Source organism: Lepus europaeus, chromosome 6 (genome assembly GCF_033115175.1).
Source record: "Lepus europaeus isolate LE1 chromosome 6, mLepTim1.pri, whole genome shotgun sequence".
NCBI classification, from domain to species: Eukaryota; Metazoa; Chordata; class Mammalia; order Lagomorpha; family Leporidae; genus Lepus; species Lepus europaeus.
The window spans coordinates 96,130,368-96,155,873 of record NC_084832.1 but is presented as its reverse complement, the minus strand read 5'-3'; the positions used below and the strand labels follow the sequence as shown (position 1 = coordinate 96,155,873).

Here is a 25,506-nt window from a genome sequence, read left to right as displayed (position 1 = left end):
ACCCTGAGAAGGCAGCAGATGAAGACCTAAGTACTTGAGTCCCTGCAACCTGGATTGAGTTCCTGGTTCCTGGCTTTGGCCTGGCTGTGAGTGAATCAGCAGATGGAAGACCTCTGTCTCTCTGCCTTTCAAATAAAATGAAAATAAATGAATGATGGCCGGCGCTGTGGCTTAACAGGCTAATCCTCCGCCTTGCGGCACCGGCACACCGGGTTCTAGTCCCGGTTGGGGCGCCGGATTCTGTCCCGGTTGCCCCTCTTCCAGGCCAGCTCTCCGCTATGGCCCGGGAAGGCAGTGGAGGATGGCCCAAGTGCTTGGGCGCTGCACCCGCATGGGAGAACGGGAGAAGTGCCTGGCTCCTGGCTTCAGATCAGCACAATGCGCCGGCCGCAGCAGCCATTGGAGGGTGAACCAACGGCAAAAAGGAAGACCTTTTTCTCTGTCTCTCACTATCCACTCTGCCTGTCAAAAAAAAAAAAAAAAATGAACAAATAAATTCAAAGGAAACTGCTTTTTTAAAAAAAACTATAAAGCTTCCAAATGGAGAAAAAAAAAATTGTAACCTTGGATAAGGAAAAGATTTTTTAAATATTATACTAAAACCACAAACCATCAACGAAAAAAGAAATCAAATTGTTCTTCAAATAGATACCATTATGAAAATGAAAACATAAATCATAGACTAGGAGCAAATATTTACAAATCATGTATTTGATTAAGAACTTACATTCAGAATATTTAACAAACAAGTATGCAAAGACAACCCAACAGACACTTTATTGAGGAAGATATACAAATGGCTAATATGAACATGAAAAGATGCACATCATCATTAGCCTTCAGAAAAATGCAAATTAAAACTACAATGAAATACCATTACACACCTACAAAAATGGCTATAATCAAAACAAGTGACAATACCATATGTTGGCAAGGACATGGGAGAAACTGGAAGCTTCTACATTACTGGTGGGAATGTAAAATGATTCAGCCACTCTGGCGAACAATTTGGCAGTTTCTTAAAAAGTTAAACATAAACTTACCATATAACCCAGCAATTCCACTCCCAGGTATCTACCCAAGAGAAATGAGAACATATGTCCACACAAAGACTTGAACATGAATAGTCACAGCATTATTCATACTGGAACAATCCAACCATCCATCAGTTGGTAAACAAATAAATAAAATGTGGTATATCCGTACAACGGAATATTATTCAGCCATAAAACAAATAAAGTACCAATATAAGCTATACTATTGATGAATATTGAAAACATTAGGCTAAAAAGCCAGATGCAAAACCATATTGTATGATTCTATCTATGCAAAGTTTCTAGAAAAGGCAAAAATTGTATGGCCAGAAAGTAAATCAGAGGTTGCCTGGGTATGGGGTTAAGAACAGGAACCAACTTCAAAGAAGTATAAGAGAACTTTGAGCTGGTGGAAGTGTTCTAACACTGGACTGTGATGACTGCAGCATAAATATATAAATTTCTTAAAGCTTTCTAACTGCACCTATAATGAGTGAATTCTATAGTACATAAACTACACTTCACTAAAGCCGTTTTAAAAATATGTAAGCAGGAAGAATTTTTCAAAAAGTGTTACGTCACGAATATTTATTTTAAATAAATAAGAAAACACCCTTCATTCCCATTATTTTTTAATCTGAAAACCATAAAAATACATATGACTTTTCTACTATGACATACATGCTGATCTCCCAAACTGCGGTGCCTGGAGATACCTATTCTACTTCACTATGCATCAGCAACTGTTGTGAACAGTCTAAAGCTTACACTTGGCAAACAGGACTTATTCACTCGTAAGAACAATAACGCCACCTTACCATAAGGCTGACACCAGACTGGAAAAGCTCATATGGGTAGAGAATTCTTTCATAGTGTGACTTCAAAAGAGACCCAGTTCCTTTTCCCGGCAGATATCCCAATCGGCTACCCACTTTAGACCACTTCTTTTCTTTGGTGACCATTTCAAAACCACCTTTGCTGGCAACAATCTGAAAAAAAAAAAAAAAAGGAATTATTTAAGTAGATTCAAGTACTCTCTGCTAAATATAAAAATCATTCTGGGCTTAGATTTTAAATTTCAATAAATATCTAACCAAACTGACATCTCTCAGTATTTACAGGAAGGAACAGAGACAACAATTTTTGGAGGTTTTAAACTCTAAAATTCAATTCATATGACTGTACTTATATTCAAACCAGGCATTTAAAGTTTAGTGAATTTATACTTTGTACATTATGCACCACAGGACAATTAAGCAATGTATATACTCTATCAAGGAACTCAACAATATAAAATATCATAAAAAAAACAGAGACATAAGAATGTTACAGTGGCTGGCACTGTGGCATAGCGGGTCAACACCCTGGCCTGAAGCGCTGGCATCCCATATGGGCGCCAGTTCCACATCCAGCTGCTCCACTTCTGATCCAGCTCTCTGTTATGACCTGGGAAAGCGGTAAAAGACGGCCCAAGTCCTTGGGCACCTGTACCCACGTGGGAGACCCAGAAGAAGCTCCTGGCTTCGGATCGGCACAGCTCCAGCCGTTGCGGCCAATTGGGGAAGTGAACCATCGGATGGAAGACCTCTCTCTCTCTGTCTCTCCCTCTCTCTCTGTAACTCTTTCAAACAAATAAATAAATATTTTAAAAAAAAAAAAGAGAGAGAATGTTATAGAGCACAAAATGAATACAATGTCGGTAAACAGGAAATATCCTAAAAAATTTATAGAACTTAACAAAATGTTGGGGCCAGAATTGTGGTCACTGGAGGGTGAACCAACGGCAAAGGAAGACCTTTCTCTCTGTCTCTCTCTCTCTCACTGTCCACTCTGCCTGTCAAAAAAAAAAAAAAAAAAGGAATCCCCAGAGTGACAGTGGTAAAAGGAGGTTCCAGGCTTAGAGCTGACCTTGAAAAACAGCTAGTCTGGAGCCAGAACTGTGGCAGAGTGGGTTAAACCATGGCCTACAGCGCCAGCATTCTATATAGGTGCTGGTTCAAGTCCTGGCTGCTCCAAATTCTGATCCAGCTCCTTGCTAATGTGCCTGGCGAAGAAGCAGAGGATGGCCCAAGTCCTTGGGACCCTGAACCAACATGGGAGACCCAGAAGAAGCTCCTGGCTTCGGCCTGGCCCAGCCCCAGTCATTGTGGACACTTGGGAAGTGAATCAGCAGATGGAAGATCACTCTGTCTCTCCCTCCCTCTTTCTCTGTAACTCTGCCTTTCAAATAAATCCATAAATCTTTTTAAAAAAAATTTTTAAAAAATACAGTTAGTTTGAAGTGAACAGTAAAGAAGACTCCAGGAGGAATGAATCCAAGAAGAAAATAAAATTGATGGATTCTCCTGATGGGTAGAAGCACCCTGAGAGATTTATACTTTTCCTAGAAAATTTGAAAGTAAATTTTCGATGGTTACAAAGAAGCTCACAAAATGAAAATAGGAAGGGGAATCAACAATTCTTAAGAAAATAAAAATTGGTACAAGGAAACATAATCATAGCATACTATAAGGCTCAGAAATAAGTAATATTTATATTCACTCACAGTAAAATTTTTTTATTAATAAAGTTAACAGGGCCGGCGCTGTGGTGTAGTGGGTAAAGCCACCACCTGCAGTGCTGGCATACCATATGGGCACCAGGTCGAGTGCCGGCGGCTCCACTTCCAATCCAGCTCTCTGCTATGGCCTGGGAAAGCAGTGGAAGATGGCCCAAGTCCTTGGGCCCCAGCTCCCACATGAGAGACCCAGAAGAAGCTCCTGGCGCCTAACTTCAGATCGGCTCAGCTCTGGCCATTGCGGCCATCTGGGAAGTGAACCAGCAGATGGAAGACCTCTCTCTCTCTGTGTCTCTGTAACTCTGCCTTTCAAATAAATAAATCAATCTTTAAAACAAAAGAAAAGGTCTATATCTTCATCTCGGTGGTGCTTATATAGGCAACACATGGATTTAATGAGCTGCACATTTAAAATGTGTGCACTGCATTATAAGTTATACCTCAAAGCAAAAGAAAACAAATTTATGTGGTGAGAAGCAGCAATCTCACAATGACATTTAAGGAACAAAGTACTATAAAATGCAAACTGCACAAATACAATGTCTGCCTTTTACCTATTAATCTGTTTTTTAAGTATTCTCACAAGTTAGGGAAAAACATGTCCACAGGTACTTTCAAAAAAATACACTGAAGACTCCACTAAGGGCCAACATCGTGGCACAGGGGGTTAAGCTGCCACCTGTGAGGTTGGCATTACAAATGAGTACCAGCTCAAGTCCTGGCTGCTCCACTTCTGACCCAACTCCCTGATAATGCACCTGGGAAAGCAGCAGAGGATAGCCGAGTACTTGGGCCCCCGCCTCCCACATGGGAGACACAGATGGAGTTCCTGGCTCCTGGCTTCAGTCTGACCCAGCACCAAGCCATTTCGGTCACTTTGGAAGTAAATGAGCAGACGGAAAATCACTCTCCTCTCCCCCTTTCTCTGACACTCTGCCTTTCAAATAAATAAATAAATCTTATGGTGGGGGGAGGACTCCAATAAACCCTGAAAGAGATTTAACCTTCAATCACAGTGTATTTTCAATAAGTTCTCTAAGTATCTAAACAAGGGATACTTCATCAGTAGTGTTCCCTTTTTAACAAAAAGGAACTAGGTTTCTGAAGATGGACTGCAACATTATGAATGACAAATGCTGTAAAAGTTGTACAGCACGCTGCATGATTAGGTTATCTCAAAAATCCCTTCCTAATTTTCCAATTCTGCTTCTCTAGAACATCAAGAATGAAATCTAACTTATCATCAAATTAAACCTAATACTTACCTTTCAACTAGGAAAGCTCTGAAAGTTTAGATTTTGTAGATCTTTACTTATATTACTTAGCCTAGCAAATTCCACAGGGTATACCAGAGGTATGAGATGAAGAATACTTTGGCTGAAGAATACCACATTGTTATTATTAATGATGAAGTAATTCTTAAAAATATTTTGCATAGGGGCCAGCACTGTAGCATAGCAGGTAAAGCCCACCACCTACAAAGCTGGCATCCCATATGGGTGCCTGTTCAAGTCTCAGCTGCTCCACTTCCCATCTAGCTCCTCCACTTCCCATCCAGTTCCCTACTAATGTACTTAGGAAAGCAGTGGAAGACGGCCCAAATGCTTAGACCCCTGAACCCACATGGGAGACCAGAAAGAAGTTCTTGGTTCCAGGCTTTGGATTGGCCCAGTTCTGGCCATTGTGGCCATTTGGGGAGTAAACCCTCTCTAACTCTGCCTCTCAAATAATAAATAGAATCTTTAAAATATACATATTTTATTCATGCTATGTAAGTCAAATCAAACATATTCAGAACCTTGACATCATACAGCAAAACATACTAGGATTAACATTTGATTAAATAGGGGATGGCTCTGTCATCAGCATCCCATATAGGCACTGGTTATAGTCCCAGCTGCTCCTGTTATGATGCAGCTCTCTGCTATGTCCTGAGAAAGAAGTAGAAGATGGCCCAAGTGCTTGGGCCCCTGCACCTGGATGGGAGACCCAGAAGAAGCTCCTGGTTCCTGGCTTCAGATTGGCTCAGCTCCAGCCATGTGGTCATTTGGGGAGTAAACCAGAGGATGCAAGACTGCGCTCTTTAACGCTACCTCTCAAATAAATAAATAAGATCATTAAAAAAAAAAAAAAACTTGATTAAATGTCAACAAGATAATTCTTAAAATAAATATTTACCTTTTTTTATTTTTATTTATTTATTTTTTTTTTTTTTTATTTTTGACAGGCAGAGTGGACAGTGAGAGAGAGACAGAGAGAAAGCTCTTCCTTTTGCCGTTGGTTCACCCTCCAATGGCCGCCGCGGCCAGCGCGCTATGGCCAGCGCACTGCGCCGATCCGATGGCAAGAGCCAGGTGCTTATCTTGGTCTCCCATGGGGTGCAGGGCCCAAGCACTTGGGCCATCCTCCACTGCACTCCTGGGCCACAGCAGAGAGCTGGCCTGGAAGAGGGGCATCCGGGACAGAATCCGGTGCCCCGACCGGGACTAGAACCCGGTGTGCCGGCACCGCAAGGTGGAGGATTAGCCTAGTGAGCCGCGGCGCCGGCATAAATATTTATCTTAATGACTTCCTGCAAAAAGACACAAATTTACCCTTCAAGTTTACTATAATTTGCTCCTTAGTATCATAGATTGTCATACAACTGCACAGATAACCGTTGACACATGCTTAATTATTCGATTGACAGAAAAACCTAGAACTGTGTTTTAGCCTAAGACCATATTTCTCAGAATTTTTAGAGGATTTTGACCTGACACTAATTTAAAAATGCATCATGGGATGGGCATTTGTCTAGTGGTTAAGACAGAGAGGACACCAAATTCCCACACCAAAGTATGTGGGTGCAAGCCCTGGTTCCAGCTCCAAATTCCAGCTTCCTGCTAATGTGGACACTGGGAAGAAGCAATGATGGCTCAAGTAAATGGGTTCCTGCCACCCACATGGGAGACCTGGATTGAATTCTGGGTGCCTAGCTTGCAGGCATTTGATGAGTGAACCAGTGGATGAGAGCTCGCACTCGCTCTCTCTGAACCTCTCAAATAATTTTTTAAACTTTTAGAAAATGTATCGTTAAGGACCAGGGTTTGGCATAGCAGATTAAGCTGCCACCCACAATGCCGGCATCCCCTATGGGCACCAGTTCAAATCATGGCTGCTCTACTTTTAATCTAGCTTCCTGCCAATGTGTCTGGGAAAGCAGTGGAGGATGGCTGGGTACCCTAGGTCCCTGCCACACACACCAGAAAACCTAGCTTCAGCCTGGCCCAGCCACAGCTGATGCAGCCATTTAAGAAATGAATCCGCAAATGGAAGATCTGTTTCTCCCTAACTCTGCCTTTCAAATAAAATAAATAATTTTTTTTTTTAAAGTAGCATTAAGGGGCCAGCACTGTGGCATAGCAGGTAAAGCCTCCGCCTGCAGCGCCTGCATCCCATACGGACTCCGGTTCAAGTCCTGGCTACTGCAGTTCTGATCCAGTTTTCTGCTATGGTCTGGGAAAGCAGTAGAAGATGGTCCAAATCCTTGGCCCCTGTATCCACATGGGAGACCCGGAAGAAGCTCCTGGTTCTTGACTTTGGATCAGCCCAGTTCTGGCCGTTGCGGCCATGTGGGGAGTAAACCAACAGATAGAAGACTCTCTCTCCCCAACTCTGCCTTTCAAATAAACAAACCTTAAAAAAAAAGTAGCATTAAGAATAATTTGAATACATCATCACTTTTTTCCTTCAAAGTGATAGCTTCCAAAATTAACTCTGCAATTTAGATAATACTATACGTTTTTATTTCAAAATAATGTGTCAATCATAGGATATGAAAGGCCACAAAAATAAGTTCGTAAAATTTCTCAGATAATTAAGCTGTCTTCACCCACAAGACAAAGAGACCACAAATTTTATTACTATATGAACAAAACATGCTCTCACGGTAATTATTATAATCTCTGTTTCAGGTCAACTGGCTTTTACATTAGGGAATGTAATGTTAACACAAGTTTTGTCAAAAATGAGTCTACATTTTTCTGCCTTACGTTACTGAGCTACTGCTCATTCTACTGAGAAATGCTCACCTCAGCCATTAACATGACTTACAGGTATAAATAAAAGTGACATATACCACACATGAGACTGCTGAGTAACAGCAATCCTTAAATATGTCCAATCTTCAATTAAGAAGTAGAAAAATAATGACAAGCTCAACAGAGAACATTACTCAAGAGTACTTCAAAAAGGTCATGAAAAATTGAATCAAAAGAAGTTTATTTTGGGGAACAAGCACTAAAACATACCCAGTTAAGTGGTTGTAACACTGGCAATCCATGTGGGAGTGCCATGGCAGCTATGTTTCCAATCTAGCTCCCCGCTAATATCCCTGGGAAGGAAACAGATAATGACAAGAACTTGGGCCCCTTGCTCCCCAATGTGGGATATCCTGGAACCTAGAGTTCCAGGTTCCTGGCTTTAGCCTGGTCCAGCCCTGTCTATTGTGGCCATATATGGAATGAACCAGCAGACAGATCTCTCTGTCACTCTGCTTTTCAAATAAATAAATAATAAAAAAAAAAAAATTTCCTTTGATGCAAAAAAAACTTGGACCCCACGTAGTTTTATCATTTGCATTTTCTACAAACTTTTTAAGACCCTGCCATGCATGAATGTCAAAATTTTCTGCACCAAAATAAGTATCTTTTAATTCTATTTTTCATGAATTTTTGAGGTACTCTCACACACTCATCAAATTATGGAATTTGTAGGTTGGTGTTTCTTTTGCATATTGTGCATCACATGGCCTAATCATCTGATTAACTCATTAAACATTAATCTCATATCAAATTATAAAATAGGCCGGCGCCGCGGCTCACTAGGCTAATCCTCCGCCTTGTGGCGCCAGCACACCGGGTTCTAGTCCCGGTCGGGGCACCGATCCTGTCCCGGTTGCCCCTCTTCCAGGCCAGCTCTCTGCTGTGGCCAGGGAGTGCAGTGGAGGATGGCCCAAGTCCTTGGGCCCTGCACCCCATGGGAGACCAGGATAAGCACCTGGCTCCTGCCATCGGATCAGCGCGGTGCGCCGGCCGCAGCGCGCCTACCGTGGCGGCCATTGGAGGGTGAACCAACGGCAAAGGAAGACCTTTCTCTCTGTCTCTCTCTCTCTCTCTCACTGTCCACTCTGCCTGTCAAAAAAAAAAAAAATTATAAAATAGCTTAAGATAGCTTTGAGATCCATCATTTCTATTTATTCATGCACACATGTCACTGTCAAATAAATCCTGTTTCAGAAGTCATGCTTCTCACTAAGTTTAGATGAAATTCATAGTTTGATAAATTCGTAAGCCTCTACTCCAACTTCTAAACCAAGTACAAGCTTCACCTTGCTCAAAGCATAGAGATCCAGAATTTTTCTCTCCACCACAGGGATCTTCAAAGTAGATCCTTGAAGTTCCCAAAATTTTGCTAGTTGATCCAAGAAGTCCAGTCTTACTCTAGTCATTGCCTAAGATTATTAAAATACAGAAATCAGAAATAAGAATTGAGTTATGAGTGAAAATGAATGAATCTTACTTAATACTATTTCTCCAAAAGAACGCAAAGGCTTTTCATTTTCACTTAGTCTATTTCATAAAATAAGCCAATAGCCAAAGAGGCAAAATACTTCTAATAAGTTTTATTTTAAAAGTTACTCTAATATACGTACAAAGCTTTCATATTAGCAACCAGAAAAATTTTTCAATTTGGTTTAACTTTATGATTAACTAGGAAATTAAGTTCATCAGATAATCCTCAGCTGCTAAGCATTCCATCATTTCACCTGTAAGTAACGTGCACACTCTAGGTACATCAACTCTCTACCTCACTAGTATTAAGATGTTTCTCATCAACTATCTGATTACAAAACACTAAGGGAAGACATAGTTATTAAAATATCAGAATATCAGAAAATGTTTTAGGAAAATATGGGAGAAAAAATCCTCAGCATATAATAAGCCTTACATATCAAAGATTTCCCTTTTGTATTATTTATAACAGTTTTTATACCACACTGAAGAATCTTCTGAAAACGTGGCAGGCAGGAGAAAATAGCAGTATTTAAACACACTTCAATTTAGAAACTTTTTTTAAAAATTAAAAATAATGAAAAGGAGATCTTAATCAGATTAAGAGGCTAAGAAAAGTTCTGTTAAAACCAAAAAAACTTAGGGCCAGAGCTGTGGCATGGCGCGTTAAGTCGCCATCTGCAATGCCTGCAGACTATATGGGTGCTGGTTCAAGACCCCGCCGCTCCACTTCCAATGCAGCTCCCTGCTAACAGGCCTGGGAAAGCAGCAGAGGAAGGCCAAATACTTGGGCCCATACACCTATGTGGGAGACCTGGAACAAGCTTCCGGCTCCTGGTTTTGGCCTGGCCCAGACTCAGCTGTTGCAGCCACTTGGGGAGTGGACGAGCAGATGGAAGATCTCTTTCTGCCTCTCCCTCTGTCTGTAACTCTTTCAAATAAATAAATCTTTTTTAAAAAATCGGGAAACTAAGCTTTTAATCTTAATAGAATTTAAAAATCTATTTTTGCCAAGGTCAAAGAAGTCCAAAATTACCAAAAAAAAAAAAAAAATCACTTTTATAAGCACTGAGAAAATGGAATTTGTGAATTCTCTAAGCCTCCAATTGAATATTTCTACTATGAAAAGCACAGCTACAGATAGTTTCCTATAATCTGTTAAATGGAAAAATCATAGTAACTGCTTTAAATAATATACAGAAAATAAAATACTTCCTTTGAACATTAAGTAATTATTCCCTACAATTTCAATTAACAAACTCTGGGCCCTGGTACATGAGCTTCTCAAAGATTTCTACCTACAGCCTTAAAACACAGAATGAATCTGGAAGCAGAAATGGTGATTAACACTCACCTCAAGTTCATTTAGGCGCTGGACTCTTGGAGTGAAGCGAAAGCTTTTTACTTCACACGCAAATGGAGGTTGCCAATCCTAAATAAAAAGAATTTTTTTCAAATACAGTGGCATTATTTATTCCCTTAACTTAAGGAATGAGATGCTACAAGTCATAGTGACAACAGATTAACTTGGAAGTCTTTATTGTAGCAAGAGAAAGAGTAGTATTCTTAGGAAAAAAAAAAATTTTTTTTTGACAGGCAGAGTGGACAGTAGAGGGAGATAGAGAGAAAGGTCTTCCTTTTTGCCATTGGTTCACCCTCCAATGGCCGCCACGGTAGGCGTGCAGCGGCCGGCGCACTGCGCTGTTCCGATGGCAGGAGCCAGGTGCTTCTCCTGGTCTCCCATGGGGTACAGGGCCCAAGGACTTGGGCCATCCTCCACTGCACTCCCTGGCCACAGCAGAGAGCTGGCCTGGAAGCGGGGCAACCAGGACAGGATCGGTGCCCCGACCGGGACTAGAACCTGGTGTGCCGGCGCCGCAAGGCGGAGGATTAGCCTAGTGAGCCGTGGCACCGGCTTAGGAAAAATAATTTTGAAAGTAGAGAAATGATTCTTCACAAACCTTTCTGGTCCCACTATTCACAAATCACAATTACGCCTGTTCAAGTTACTGAAGTGGAATGCAATGAGTCCATGTACCACAAATCAATCTCTAGTAAACATATAAGTTTATCAAATTTAAGAGAAAATTTGGGGGCTGGTGCTGTGGTATAGCAGGTAAAGCCGCCACCTGCAGTGCAGGCATTCCATGTGGGCACAGGAGTCCTAGCTGCTCCACTTTCGATCCAGCTCTCTGCTATGGCCTGGGAAAGCAGCAGATGGCCCAAGTGCTTGGGCCCCTGCACCCACGGGAAGGACCCAGAAGCTCCTGGCTCCTGGCTTTGGATCAGCCCAGCTCCAGCCTTTGTGGTCATTTGGGGAGTGAACCAGCGGATGGAAGACCTCTCTTTCTGCCTCCGTCTCTCTGTAACTTGTCTTTAAAATAAATATATAGGCCGGCGCCATGACTTAACAGGCTAATCCTCCGCCTTGCAGCGCCGGCACACCGGGTTCTAGTCCTGGTTGGGACTAGATTCTATCCCGGTTGCCCCTCTTCCAGGCCAGCTCTCTGTTATGGCCCAGGAAGGCAGTGGAGGATGGCCAAAGTGCTTGGGCCCTGCACCCGCATGGGAGAGACCAGGAGAAGCACCTGGCTCTTGGCTTCAGATCAGCGAGATGCGCCGGCCGCGGCGGCCATTGGAGGGTGAACCAACGGCAAAAAGGAAGACCTGGCCGGCGCCGCGGCTCACTAGGCTAATCCTCGGCCTAGCGGCGCCGGCACACCAGGTTCTAGTCCCGATCGGGGCACCGGATTCTGTCCCGGTTGCCCCTCTTCCAGGCCAGCTCTCTGCTGTGGCCCGGGAGTGCAGTGGAGGATGGCCCAAGTACTTGGGTCCTGCACCCCATGGGAGACCAGGATAAGCACCTGGCTCCTGCCATCGGATCAGTGCAGTGCGCCGGCCGCAGCGCGCCAGCCGCGGCGGCCATTGGAGGGTGAACCAATGGCAAAAGGAAGACCTTTGTCTCTCTCTCTCACTGTCCACTCTGCCTGTAAAGAAAAAAAAAAAAAAATATATATATATATATATATATATCTTTAAAAAAACAAACAAAAAAAGAATAAAATTTGGGGGGAGGAAAAGATGGAGCAAAAGGATAAAGATTAAAAAAAATTGTGGCTGGGCCGGCGCCGTGGCTCAACAGGCTAATCCTCCGCCTTGCGGCGCCGGCACACCGGGTTCTAGTCCCGGTCGGGGCACCGATCCTGTCCCGGTTGCCCCTCTTCCAGGCCAGCTCTCTGCTGTGGCCAGGGAGTGCAGTGGAGGATGGCCCAAGTGTTTGGGCTCTGCACCCCATGAGAGACCAGGATAAGCACCTGGCTCCTGCCATCGGAACAGCGTGGTGCGCCGGCCGCAGCGCGCTACCGTGGCGGCCATTGGAGGGTGAACCAACGGCAAAAGGAAGACCTTTCTCTCTGTCTCTCTCTCACTGTCCACTCTGCCTGTCAAAAATAAAAAAAAAAAAAAAAAAAAAATTGTGGCTGATGCTGTGGTGCAATGGGTTAAAACCCTGGCCTGAAGCGCCGGCATCCCATATGGGCGCTGGTTCTAGTCCTTCTAGTTCTAGTTCTTCTCAGGGTGTTCTGCTCCTCTTCTGATCAAGCTCTCTGCTATGGCCTGGGAAAGCATAGTTGATGGCCCAAGTCCTTGGGCCCCTGCACCCACGTGGGAGACCTGGAAGAAGCTCCTGGCTCCTGGCTTCGGATCGGCCCAGCTCCGGCCATTGCGGCCATCTGGGGAGTGAACCAGCGGATGGAAGACCTCTCTCTCTGTCTCTACCTCTCTGTCTTTCAAATAAATAAAATAAATCTTTTTTTAAAAAAAGATCAAATAATTTTTGGGTACTTATTTAAATAACATGTTCATTTCTGTGTAATAGCAGAGCACTTCACAATCCATATTAATCAATGTTTTGTTCAAAATGCAGCCTGTAGGCATCCAAACATTAAAAAAAAAAAAAAAGGCAAGCAAATCCACAAACAAGGATGATTCCCAGATTGTACTATAAATAAAATGAAATAATTTCAAATAGAATTCTATAGAACATAGTTTGATATAGCCTATATCACGTTAAATCCACTTTAAGACACAAATAGTGCTCAAAAAAAAAATGCATCTTACCTTGGATACTAAAGAAACCTGCCAGTATTTAAATTCAATTTTGTGGGACCAGCATTGTGGTTTAGTGGGTAAACCCGCTCCCTGCAACGCCAGCATCCCATATGGGTGCTGGTTCAAGTCTCGGCTGCTCCACTTTTTTTTTTTTTTTTTTTAAAGATTTATTTACTTATTTGAAAGGCAAAGCTACAGAGAGGCAAAGGCAAAGAGAGAAGAGAAAGAGTTCTTCCATCTGCTGGTTCACTCCCAATAGCTACAACGGATGGCTGGCTGCTCCACTTTCGAACTTTCGATCCAGCTGCCTGCTAATGTGTCTGAGAAAGCGGCACAAGGTGGCCCAAGTGTTTGCCAATCATGTGGGAGACCCGGAAGAAGCTCTTGGCTCCTGGTTTCAGTCTGGCAGAGCATTGGCTGTTGCAGCCATTTGGGGAATGAACCAGTGGACAGAAGATCTCTGTCTTCCCCTTTCTCTCTCTGTAACCTTGCCTTTCAAATAAAATAAATTTTTAAAAAATAATTATCTTCCATTTTTCTTAAAAACAACTTATTTTCAATAATGTGACAAAGAAAAGTATATTATCCCAGTCTTTTTAAAATAATAAAAATTTTTAACCAAAGAACGTTGAGAGAATTTCTAACTGGACAAATGCAATACAGCAGATGAAAATATGGTTTAGGAAAAACTTCAATGCTTAAGATTTGTTGATATTAGATAATTATGGTAGAGTCATGGGAAAGCTTTTAGAGAATGGTAATCCATGTCACCATAGTAATTACTTGCTAATCCTTTGCATGCACCTGATAGTCTGTAATTTTAAACAAATGGCGCATGTTTTAGAAAACCTGATCTTTGGAACTGGTACTATGGCACAACAGGTTAAGCCGCCATCTGCAATGCCCACATCCCATATGGGCATCAGTTTGAGTCCCAGCTGTTCCATTTCTGATTCAGCTCCCTAATGTACCTCGGAAAGCAGTGGAGGATGGCCCAAGTCCTTGGGCCCCTGCACCCATGTAAAAACCTCAAAGAAGCTCCTGGCTCCTGGCCCTGGCATTGCCCAGCTCTGGCACCCTAGCCACTGCAGCCATTTGGGGAGTGAACGAGCTGATAAAGATCTCTGTCCCTCTCTCTCTCTGTAACTCTGCCTTTCAAATACAAAAATAAATTTTATTAAAAAAGCCTGATCTCTCAAAACCTACTTTGCCACTTGAAAACTTATGCAGACTTTCCTCATCTGAAAAATGAAAATTTTACCTACTAGGTCTTCAAAGAGTAAACAAAATCCTACAGAGATGCTAAATTAGCTCCTTCTCACTCTGAGCTGAGCTTTTAATCCACTGTGATGCCTACCACTGTGGTAGTCTGTGATGAGGGCAGATGTTTTTTAAAATTCAACACCGTAACAGCACTTAATGGTCTATCTTTACGAGTACTAGACAGAACATCAAGTGTCTTTAAGAAGCACTGTGTGGGAGACCTTTCTCTCTGTCTCTCTCTCACTATCCACTCTGCCTGTCAAAAAAAAAAAAAAAAAAAAGCACTGTGTAACCAATGGCTCCCAAACTTGAATCTGCATTAAGATCTAAGGGTACTTGCTAGAAAAGCAGATTCCAGAATTCTCACATCCAGAAGTTGACTCCACTCTCAAAAAGGTGTAGGGAATCTGTACTTGAACAAGCATCCAGGTGACCCTGGTGCAAGCTGTCCAGCAACATAATTTGAAAGCACTGGTCCAGTGGGTAAGAAAAACACTTTTGACCTTGAGCATCTCACTCAACCTTGTAGGGCATTAAACCCCATCTCTGCTCCCCATACAAGAGATACTTTCCTTACCTTAAAGATTGAGGATTATAATTAACCTTAGAAAAACCTAGTTACTTGCAATAATTCCAATTCTGAAATCTTTCATTGTGAAGTGTCTCATATTCAAGATTTTCTTTATTGACCAATTCTTCCTAAGCCTCTAAATTGTGAATAATACTAATTGGTGCTTCTTTTCTTCCCCCAGAGAATGTTTCATGGCAGCAGTAATTAGTCTGGTGTTCTTGTCTTGTGATACCCTCCTGGGGGAGAGCTGCAGCTCAGATTACCTTCCACCAAATCCTAGCCTGCGATGAGGCCTAGAAACACCCGACAAGCTAAGCGTTAGCAGGGCATGCCTAGGGAACAAGCCGACGCAGTAGCCGGAGTTGATCGGCTCAAGCTACACAAGCGTTGAAATACTACCCTGCACCCCATAAAAATGAACGAGCATTACAAGTTAATCAAAATTTTAACCGAAGAAAAGAAATGGCCAGTGGAGGGATATTTTTCACTATCGAATCATAACAAGGATTGGACACGAGGGTAGGGCCTGCCATAAAACTAATCCTTCAAATACCTGGCTGGCCAACGGAAGGCCTACAGTTTTTGGTTTTGTTTCGCGTTTTAATCCTTGCCCCCAGTCCAGAATCCCAAATTCGAGGCGGAAAAGGCCCAGGGACACTACTCTCTCGCGTTCAGACGGACCCACACAGGCGTGCAAAATAAACCACGTCCGGAGACCCGGCCCGGGTTACTGAGAAATGAGGGAGAGGGGGTACAGAGACAGGGTGCGAGGACCAGCAGGGTGCAGCGAGACCGAGCGCGCCGACACCGCCTTTCTCCCAGACCCCCGTACCTTGGGCGGTCGGATCTTGCAGATGCCCGTCTTCTCGGCCAGAGGCCGGATGCGGCCGATAAAGCTGAGCGGGTCTGTGAACTCCTCCCAGCTGGGCTCAAAGACCGGGCACTCTGGCGGTGGCACGAACTCCGCCGCGTAGCCCCCCGGCCCCACGCCCGCCATGGCACTAACCACGGGGCCCCCACGGGGGAACAGGTGGGAAAAGGCTGGCCGAAGCCCACGGAGCCCTCTCACGTCCCTGCACAGGGACAGCAGCACATCTTCTCGGACGAGAATAGCTCAACGCACAAACCCCAGAACCGCTTCCTCCTCTCGTTTGTTATTGTTTCCTTCAGGGCTTTTCTCGGGGGGGCAGGGAGGGGGTAGGCAGGACTTTCCGGAAGTTCCCGCACTGTCAAATCCTTCCGCCACCGCGAGAGGCAGATCCCTCCGCCGCGACACCACGCGCCGCGCCGCCGCGCGGCCCTTCCTGCTGCCTCCCCTGGCCCGCGGCGCTGTCGCTGTTGGTCGGCCGGGGTTCTGCGCAGCCGGCCGGTTTCGGGCGGCTCACCCCTGAATCCCACTGTGGACGCGGGACGGATGAGCCGAACGCGCTCTTCCGGCGCGGAGGAATGTGTAATGCCCTGGCCGGCGAGGTTGTGCTTCCGGTGAGGAGGGCCCACTTCCCCTTTGTGTGATGATGGACGTGGAAACCGGCCGGCGCTAACCTCTGATGCCCCGCCTCGTCGCCGCCTCTTCGTCGTTTGCCTAAATCTACCTGTCCGCGTTCTAGCGATTAACTGATCTCTGCGGCTTTGCTTAGCCGCGCAGCTCCCCCTCTTCATCCTAACAAGTCGAGCCTGCAGCTTTGCCTGAGCCATCATCCAGTTGCTCCTCGTCCCACCTAGGAACTAACCGCTCTGGACCATGCTTTTGTAGTAATTGGCACTCAACCCCAAGTCGTCGCCTTAAAAAAAAAATTTATCAATCCACTTGAAAGAGAGAGGAAAGGCAGAGAGAGAGAGGTCCCCCATGCACCGGTCCACTCCCCAGCCCGCCGCATCCGCCGGAGCTGCGCGGATCCGAAGCCAGGAGCCAGGAGCCTCCTCCTGGTCTCCCACAGGGGCGCAGGGGCCCCAAGGACTTGGGCCATCTTCTGCTTTCCCAGGCCACAGCAGAGAGCGGGTTCGGAAGTGGAGCAACCGGGACCAGAACCGGCGCCCACCTGGGATGCCGGCACCGCAGGCGGCGGGCTCACCCGCTACATCACAGCGCTGGCCCCCAAGTCGTCGCCTTTTAATAGAGGCCGGCTCCTGGCACCACACCTGCATTCATCCTTTATTAATGTGCTATGGAAGCTCTGGGAACTGTTCTGAACCCTGCTGGTCAGGAAAATCTGTACCAAGCAAGTGTCCATCTGTCACTTCCTCCAAACTGTGGGGAGTAAGGAAGACGAACAAACTGTGAGAGGGTCGTTTTTAGTATCAAATATTAGTACGTGTCAGGCCAGTGTGTGGATGGACATCACAGAGTATTCCGTGGCAAGGAAGGAGGTGGGGGGTGAGTGGCAGAAATCCAGGACCCCAAGGCAGCCCAGGAAACCCAAAGGGAGACTGGATCCAGTCACGGCACCAATGCCACTACAAACATTCACCAAACACAGAGCTAAAGGAAGGGTTTTATCCTCTGGTGGGGGAAGCCTGCCTGGCCAGGGGGAAAGGGCAAGAGAGTAAGGGAGCTACCTACTGGGCAACCCTAGCTGGTAATTCAGAGTACCTTAATCTCATCACTTGCCATTATTCAGTTTTTAAGGTTTCCATAAGTGACTTTATCTACTCAGTAGCCTGAGCAAAAAAAAAAAAATCGTGATTTTTCCTACTCTCTTCCCACGTGCAGTCAGGAAATTGCATTACTTAAAAATCTTAAATATGCCCATGTGTCTTTGCCCTTATTACCATTATCCAATTTTTTTTTTTTTTTTTTTTTTTTTTTTGGACAGGCAGAGTGGACAGAGAGAGAGACAGAGAGAAAGGTCTTCCTTTGCCATTGGTTCACCCTCCTATGGCCGCTGCGGCCGGCACCATTATCCAAATTTAAATTCTCTCTCATCTGAACTGTGATAATAGCTCAGTTCTTTTCTCCCCTCAAATCCTTGTCCATTCAGTACCTAGTTGGACTGCTTTGTCTAAAACCTGGGTTTCACCTTCTTCACTTTTTATCTCCAAAATCAACATACAAATTAATTTGTTGCATTCCTCTCCTGCTCCGTGTAACCCACAGAAGTTTTTGTGGTAGCTTTAATGCACCATGTTTTTCTCATCTCAGCCTTTCACATTTATCTCCTCTGTATTTTTATATTTAACCGGCACAAACCCATCCCTACAGATTTGTATATCTCCATCCTGGCTAAATTCCTACTAATAGCTAATCAGATTAGAGATCACCTCCTCTGGTAAACTTTCCCTCATCTTCAGAACTGGTGTCAGCAGCAACACATACTTCCTTGACAAACTTTTAAAAGTCAGTTTAAATTGCCTTTTTTAAAATTTTTAAAAATTTTTTGAATTATATGAGGTCTTTTGTTTTTAAAATTTATTTATTTGGAAGGCAGAGTTACAGAGAGGCAGAGGTAAAGAGAGAGAGTTCTTCCATCTGCTGGCTCACTCCCCAAATGGCTACAATGGCCAGGACTGGACTAATCCGAAGCCAGGAGCTTCTTCCGGGTCTCACATGTGGATGCAAGAGCCCAAGCACAGGGGCCATCTTCCACTGCTTTCCCAGGCACATTAGCAGGGAGCTGGATCTCAAGTGGAGCAGCCGGAACACGAACTGGTGCCCATATGGGATGCCGGCACTGCAGGCAGCAGCTTTTTTACCAGCCACAGCGCCAGCCCCTAAATTGCCTTTCATTGTTTCCCTGGCTCCTAGAAGATCCAGTCTTGGTGTAGGAGATGTGCAATAAATATCTGTTAAGTGAATAAATAAGTGGATTCACCCAATTAATAAATAAACTGGCTTCACAGCCAGTTCACTTTGTGTTTCACTGCCTTATCCTATACTTAAATACATCAAATATTATTTGGGACTGTACCAGGATGTAACATACATAATATCATCTGTTTGACTATAGACTCCACAAAAGCTAATGCCCATTTACTCATACCAACCGGGCTAAACCCTATTCACAAACACTGTCAGGAGATGGTTCTCTTTCAGATATGTTTTGTTGTAAAACTACCACAAAAGTTAATGACTGAGGGGGCTGCATTGTGGCAATATGAGCGTCAATTTGAGAGACTCCCAGTTCCTACACCTCCTATCCAGATCAATGACCCAACTTGGGCCCCTGCCACCCAAGCAGAAGAACAGGATGAAGCTCCTGACTCCTGGCTTTGGCCCAGCCCAGCCCCCGCTGTCGTGGCCATTTGGGGAAAAAAACAGTAGAGGGAGATCTCCCTCTGTCTCTCCCACCCTTTCTAACTCTGCCTTTCAATAAATAAATAAATACATCTTAAAGAAAAAAAAGCAATGGAAAATCAAAACATCACAGTCCTGTGGGTTGGCAAAGGGATAGTCTCATGGCTTTACCTGGGGTCACTCATGCTATTACAGTCAATTGACAATTTGATCCGTGTGAAGCTTAATTTTTTTATGTCAGTTTGCTGGGCCACAGTGCCCTGAAACACAGCCCAACATTATTCTGCAAGTTTCTGTTGAGAGTGCTTTGGGGTGAGATTAACATTTAAACCAACAGGATTTGCCCTCACAGAGCAAGAGGAAAACACTGACCTTTTCCAGGCAGGAAGGACAGCCCTGGACTTGAACCACAGCGTTGGCGCTCTCCTGATCACCAGCCTGCTAACCCAGTCTACAGATTGTGAACTTACCAACCTCTACAATCACGTGAGCCAATAACAAACCACATATCTATATTAACTTGCACATCCTAATTCTTCTGATTCTCTGCAGAATCGTGCATTTTATTGGCCCTCTGTCCCTCAGATGTCTATAGCAGTTGTTTACACTCACAGTGAGTCTGCTGCAAGGGAAGGCAGTGGATATCCCTGGTGGGGGTAAGAAAACTCTAGTTTCACTCACTCATATTCTTTTTTTTTTTTTTTTTTTTTTTTTTTTTTGACAGGCAGAGTGGACAGTGAGAGAGAGAGACAGAGAGAAAGGTCTTCCTTTGCCGTTGGTTCACCCTCCAATGGCCGCCGCGGCAGCGCGCTGCGGCCGGCGCACCGCGCTGCTCCGATGGCAGGAGCCAGGTGCTTCTCCTGGTCTCCCATGGGGTGCAGGACCCAAGGACTTGGGCCATCCTCCACTGCACTCCCTAGCCACAGCAGAGAGCTGGCCTGGAAGAGGGGCAACCGGGACAGGATCGGTGCCCCGACCGGGACCAGAACCCGGTGTGCCGGCGCCGCAAGGCGGAGGATTAGCCTAGTGAGCCGCGGCGCCGGCCTCATATTCTTTTTTGTTTGTTGGTTTGCTTCTTTTTTATTTGACAGGTAGAGATATCAACAGTGAGAAAGAGACAGAGAGAAAGTCTTCCTTCCGTTGGTTCACTCCCCAAATGGCCGCCATGACCAGCGCTGCGCTGATCCAAAGCCAGGAGCCAGGTGTCTCCTCCTGGTCTCCCATGGGGTACAGGGGCCCAAGCACTTGGGCCATCCTCCATTGTCCTCCCAGGCCACAGCAGAGAAGAGGAGCAACCGGGACTGAACCGGCACCCATATGGGAATTTTAAAGATTTATTTATTTATTTGAAAGAGTTACACAGAGAGAGAAGGAAAGTCAGAGAGAGAGAAAGAGAGAGAGAGAGAGAGGTCTTCCATCTGCTGGTTCACTCCCCACATGACCTCAACGGCTGGAGCTGAGCCGATCCGAAGCCAGGAGTCAGGAGCTTCTTCGGGGTCTACCACGCAGGTGCAAGGGATCGGAAGTGGAGCAGCCGGGACTTGAACCGGCACTCATATGGGATGCCGGGACTGCAGGCGGTGGCTTTACCCACTATGCCACAGTACCGACCCCACTCACTCATATTCTGATGGTCTCCTTGGGGAGAGTAGATGAGTCCCATCCCCACCCCCCAAACACTCATCGCTTTGAGAATCACTATTGAAAAGATCAATATGTGTGTTTCATTAGTTCCTTTGAGGGCATTCTGCAACAGGATGTTACAGACAGGCAATGCTATTTGACTCTCTGGGAGAATAATTGAGTGTAGCTATGGTTTAATGGTGTTGCTTGTATTATTTACAGTCTTGAAAATAACTTCTCAGAGGAAAACACATAAGTAATGTTAGAGTATTATAGCTTATCCAAAATTTACTAACCTGAGTGAGTACCTAAGTCTGATAATCATGTGGCTAGCCTGCAGTCTCTAAATTATTTTTCAAATGCAATAAAAACCTCACAAAGTCAGCTTAATTAAGGGAAGGCCAGTTTAGAGAATAAAAAGTTAAAAATCACCTCATTTTAAAAGAAGCATCTTTATTGTTATTTCAAGAATAGTTTTTAGCAGTGGCTCTCAAAATTTTTAGTCTCAGGACCTCTTCACACTCTTAAAAATTATTGGAAGGCCATGTTGTGGTGCAGCAGGTTAAGCTGCCATCTGTGATGCCAATCCCATATGAGTGCTGGTTGGAGTCCCAGCAGCTCCCTGCTAATGAACCTGGGAAGACAGCAGAGGATGACCCAATTAGTCCCTTACCTATGTGGGAGACCCAGACAGGAGTCTAGGCTCCTGGCTTTGACTTGGCCCAGTCCTAGCCATTGCAGCCATTTGAGGAGTGAGCCAGCAGATGGAAGATCAATCTCTTTTCTCTCTCTCTCTCTCTCTCTCTTTCTCTCTCTCTCTCTCTCTCTCCCTTTCTCTCTGTAACTCTGCCACTCAAGTTAATAAATAAATCTTTTTTTAAAGATTTTATTTATTTATTTGAGAGGTAGAGTTACAGACAGTGAGAGGGAGAAAGAGAGAAAGGACTTCCATCTGCTGCTTCACTCGCCAGTTGACCGCAATGGCCAAAGCTGTGCCGATCTGAAGCCAGGAGCCAGGTGCCTCTTCCCAGTCTCCCACAAGGGTGCAGGGGCCCAAGGACTTGGGCCATCTTCTACTACTTTCCCAGGCCACAGCAGAGTGCCAGATTGGAAGACGAGCAGCCGGGTCTCGAACTGGTGCCCATGTGGGACGCCGGCACCACAGGCGGAGGATTAACGTACTGCGCCACAGTGCCAGCCCCAATAAATAATTTTTTTTAATGTGAACCATGGCCCCCCGAAATGTCTTGTGTATAAGAACTATAGCCAGCGCCGCGGCTCAATAGGCTAATCCTCCACCTACAGCGCCGGCACACCGGGTTCTAGTCCCGGTCAGGGAGGCAGATTCTGTCCCGGTCGCTCCTCTTCCTCTCCAGCTCTCTGTTGTGGCCCGGGAGTGCGGTGGAGGATGGCCCAAGTGTTTGGGGACTGCACCCCATGGAAGACCAGGAGAAGCACCTGGCTCCTGGCTTCAGATCAGTGCGGTGCGCCGGCCGCAGCGCACCAGCCGCGGCGGCCATTGGAGGGTGAACCAACAGCAAAAGGAAGACCTTTCTCTCTGTCTCTCTCACTGTCCACTCTGCCTGTAAAAAAAAAAAAATTATAATGGGGGCTGGCATGGCTCACTTGGTTAATCCTCCGCCTGCGATGCCGGCATCCCATATGGGCACCAGGTTCTAGTCCCGGTTGCTCCTCTTCCAATCCAGCTCTCTGCTGTGGCCCAGGAGGGCAGTGGAGGATGGCCCAAGTGCTTGGGCCCCTGCACCCTCATGGGAGACCAGGAGGAGGCACCTGGCTCCTGGCTTCGGATCGGCGCAGTGCTGGTCATGGAGGCCATTTGGGGAGTGAACCACCGGAAGGAAGACCTTTCCCTCTGTCTCTCTCTCTCACTGTCTATAACTCTACCTGTCAAATAAAAAAAAAATTATAATGATATCAGAAATTAAAACTAAGGAGCCTTAGTGGTGTAGCAGGTAAAACTGCCGCCTGCAGTACTGGCATCCCATGTGGGTGCTGGTTCGAGTCCCGGCTGCTCCTCTTCCAATCCAGCTCTCTGCTATGGCCTGGGAAAGCAGTAGAAGATGGCCCAAGTCCTTGGGCCCCTGTACCCACGTGGGAGACCAGGAAGAACCTCCTGGCTCCTGGCTTCAGATAGGCGCAGTTCCGGCCGTTGCGGCTAATTGGGGAGTGGACCAATAGAAGGAAGACCTTTCTCTCTGTCTCTCCCTCTGTCTGTAACTCTACCTCTCAAATAAATAAATAAAATCTTTTAAAAAACAAATTTATTTATTTATTTGAAAAACATAGTTACAGAGAGAGGGAGAGATGTGGGAATAGAGGCCCAAGGACTAGGGCTATCTTACACTGTTTTCTCAGGCCTATTAGCAGGGAGCTGGATCAGAGGTGGAGCAGCTGGAGTCTCGAACCAGCACCCATATGTGAGGCCAGCACTGTAGGCAGCAGCTTTACCCACTTCTCCACAGCGCCGGCCCCGTAGGATCCCAGAATTGGGTTTTGAACTTGCTTATTTGGTTAAAGCCCATTCTTCAAACCTTTCAGGAAAGGGAAGCAGTGTCTACTATCAAACAGTGTTTAAATATATACTTCCCTGACCACGGAAATTAAACTCCATTTCCTATCTTGGCTCTAGGCCAGAAGAAATTGCTTTCTTACAATCTTCCCCCGTGATCCATTCCATGACAATGCATCGCGTTTTTCATCATTTTTCGTGATAAAAAAGTAGTTGAGCAGGTGCCCACAACAAATGTGTTCGGACCCCAAACATCACACCATCAGTGTTGGAATGTGGGTTGCAATCCCGCTACATCCACCACGCAGAAGGTCGCGTGCAGAACAAAACTACACTTCCCGGCGTCCTCTGCGCGGCGAGGCGCTGGCGAGGAAAGGCACGATGGGACCTGCTTCCGTGTAAACAAACTTCCTATTGGTGCGCAATACGAAGAGCCGTGTAACGTGGTGGGCGATTGGACGGACCCGTGGGCACTCGGTGGCGCCGCGCCGCTCGCTGATTTGACTTTTGTTTTTCGGTTGGTTTCTGTGACTCGGAGGCTTAGTGTTTTGTAAGTACGTAGTTTTGGGGTTAGGGTGAAAGGGTTAGGGTTGGGGCTTTGGAAAGCCGGTCTGTACAGGAGATATAGCTGTGGAGGCTGTGCGGAAGAGAGGTACAGGAGCCTGCAATCGGGGTCCTTAGCGGGGCTAGGGCCCGGAATGGGAAGTTGGAGTCTGCGAAGGGAGAGACGTGGGGTGCGGGACCGCGGGGGAGCTATGGGCGCGAGAGAAAGGAACAAGACGAAGTGGGAGGAAGTACAGGATGTGGCCGTCTTGGAGTTGAGTACGGGTGTGCCCCCTACCCCACCTCCCCCAGTCTAAGCCTCAATGTCCTCATTTGTGAACTGTAATAGGGATTTTAAAAAATACGTTAGAGTTGTTGGGGTAAATAAAACTGAATTTCAAGGTGCTCAACAGATGTTAGTAAACAGCTGTAAGAGATGTCCCTGAGCAGGAATATCAGAGATGGAGGAATGGGAGCTGGCTGGAACTCACTAACTGATCCATACACGAAGGCATTGGCCCTTTCAGACCATGCATTGATGAGTAAGGCCCTCTCAGTGAGAGCAACAACTGATATATTTTTCAGAGAACTGGCGAATTGGTTCGGTCATTCTGCTAGTGCATTTTGGATGGAGAGACTCAAGAAAGATGAAGACGATACTATCCGGGTTTTCACTCAAAGGCTAGATTTCACTGAGTGGAATCGCGAGGGTTGTGAAGGGAGCTGTTTCAGCTGGAGACAGTCTTGTGAAGGTTAAAAAGAGTTCTCTGGGAACGCTACATTTAAGGAAGAAGAGGGAACTAAGCAGGAAAATTAGGTTTGCCTCTTGTATGCAAAGCCATGAATGCTAATCTATGGAGTTTGACTACATGCTGTAGACTATGCGAAGCCACTGGTGAATTTGAGCTTTTTAAGAAAATGATCCAGGGGACACAAGGAATTGGTGGAACAGTTAAGGTGCTGTTGTAGCGTAAGAGGATATTGGAATTCTGAATTAACATGGTCGTTGTGGAAGTAAAATATACAAGATTTTCATGGTGGTGGATGGGAGATTGAATAGAATAGAAGGAGTAATTAGAAGGTGAATTTCAATTGCCTAGTCCAGGTTGCTTGGAAGTGCTGAATTGCAGCTGAAACAGCAAAGTCAGAAGGAGCATTACTAGGAGTGTGGAACGGCTGGCCTGTGGGCTGTAAAGACCTGTGATTTCATTTGGTCTGGCCCTGCCAAGGCAACCGCAGGCGGGACTCGAAATTCAGTACACCCATAGCAGGCTCAACGTCTTTTAAACTGGTAAATTGGTATGGCCCTCAAATTGAGTTATAAATATTCAGAGGGCTCTTGGTGGAAAAAAGGTTCCCCACCCCTGAAGATGAAAAAAATAATGTATTAGACTTGGGAATTGTTAGTTGAGGTAATAAAAGTATGTAGCTTGGTTGATTTTTGTAAGTTACACCTTTAAAGCACCAGTGAGACACATAGGTAAAAAAAGTT

General features: G+C 45.4%; 2 protein-coding genes across 7 annotated transcripts in view; one reads left to right on the top strand and one right to left on the bottom strand.

Moving 5' to 3' along the window:
* KDM5A (lysine demethylase 5A) overlaps nt 1-16,512 on the bottom strand; it is a 99,002-nt gene extending 82,490 nt beyond the window's left edge. Inside the window, exons 1-4 of one of the 2 annotated variants that reach the window (XM_062194635.1) lie at nt 15,920-16,512; nt 10,498-10,575; nt 8,960-9,082; nt 1,853-2,023 (exon numbers count right to left, since the gene is read on the bottom strand). In XM_062194635.1, the coding sequence (XP_062050619.1) occupies nt 1,853-2,023; nt 8,960-9,082; nt 10,498-10,575; nt 15,920-16,084 (537 nt within the window). In that variant the 5' untranslated portion in view covers nt 16,085-16,512. The remainder of the gene's footprint in view (nt 1-1,852; nt 2,024-8,959; nt 9,083-10,497; nt 10,576-15,919) is intronic. The other variant, XM_062194636.1, reaches the window with a different exon arrangement.
* A 7,405-nt stretch (nt 16,513-23,917) lies between these two features.
* The window catches only part of CCDC77 (coiled-coil domain containing 77), a 40,908-nt gene continuing 39,319 nt past the window's right edge, over nt 23,918-25,506 (top strand). For 2 of the 5 annotated variants that reach the window (XM_062194634.1, XM_062194633.1), the window contains exon 1: nt 23,918-24,021. The gene's annotated coding sequence lies outside the window, so the exon portion shown is untranslated. Of the gene's footprint in view, nt 24,026-25,506 lie in introns of all 5 variants that reach the window. The other 3 variants (XM_062194632.1, XM_062194630.1, XM_062194631.1) reach the window with 2 other exon arrangements.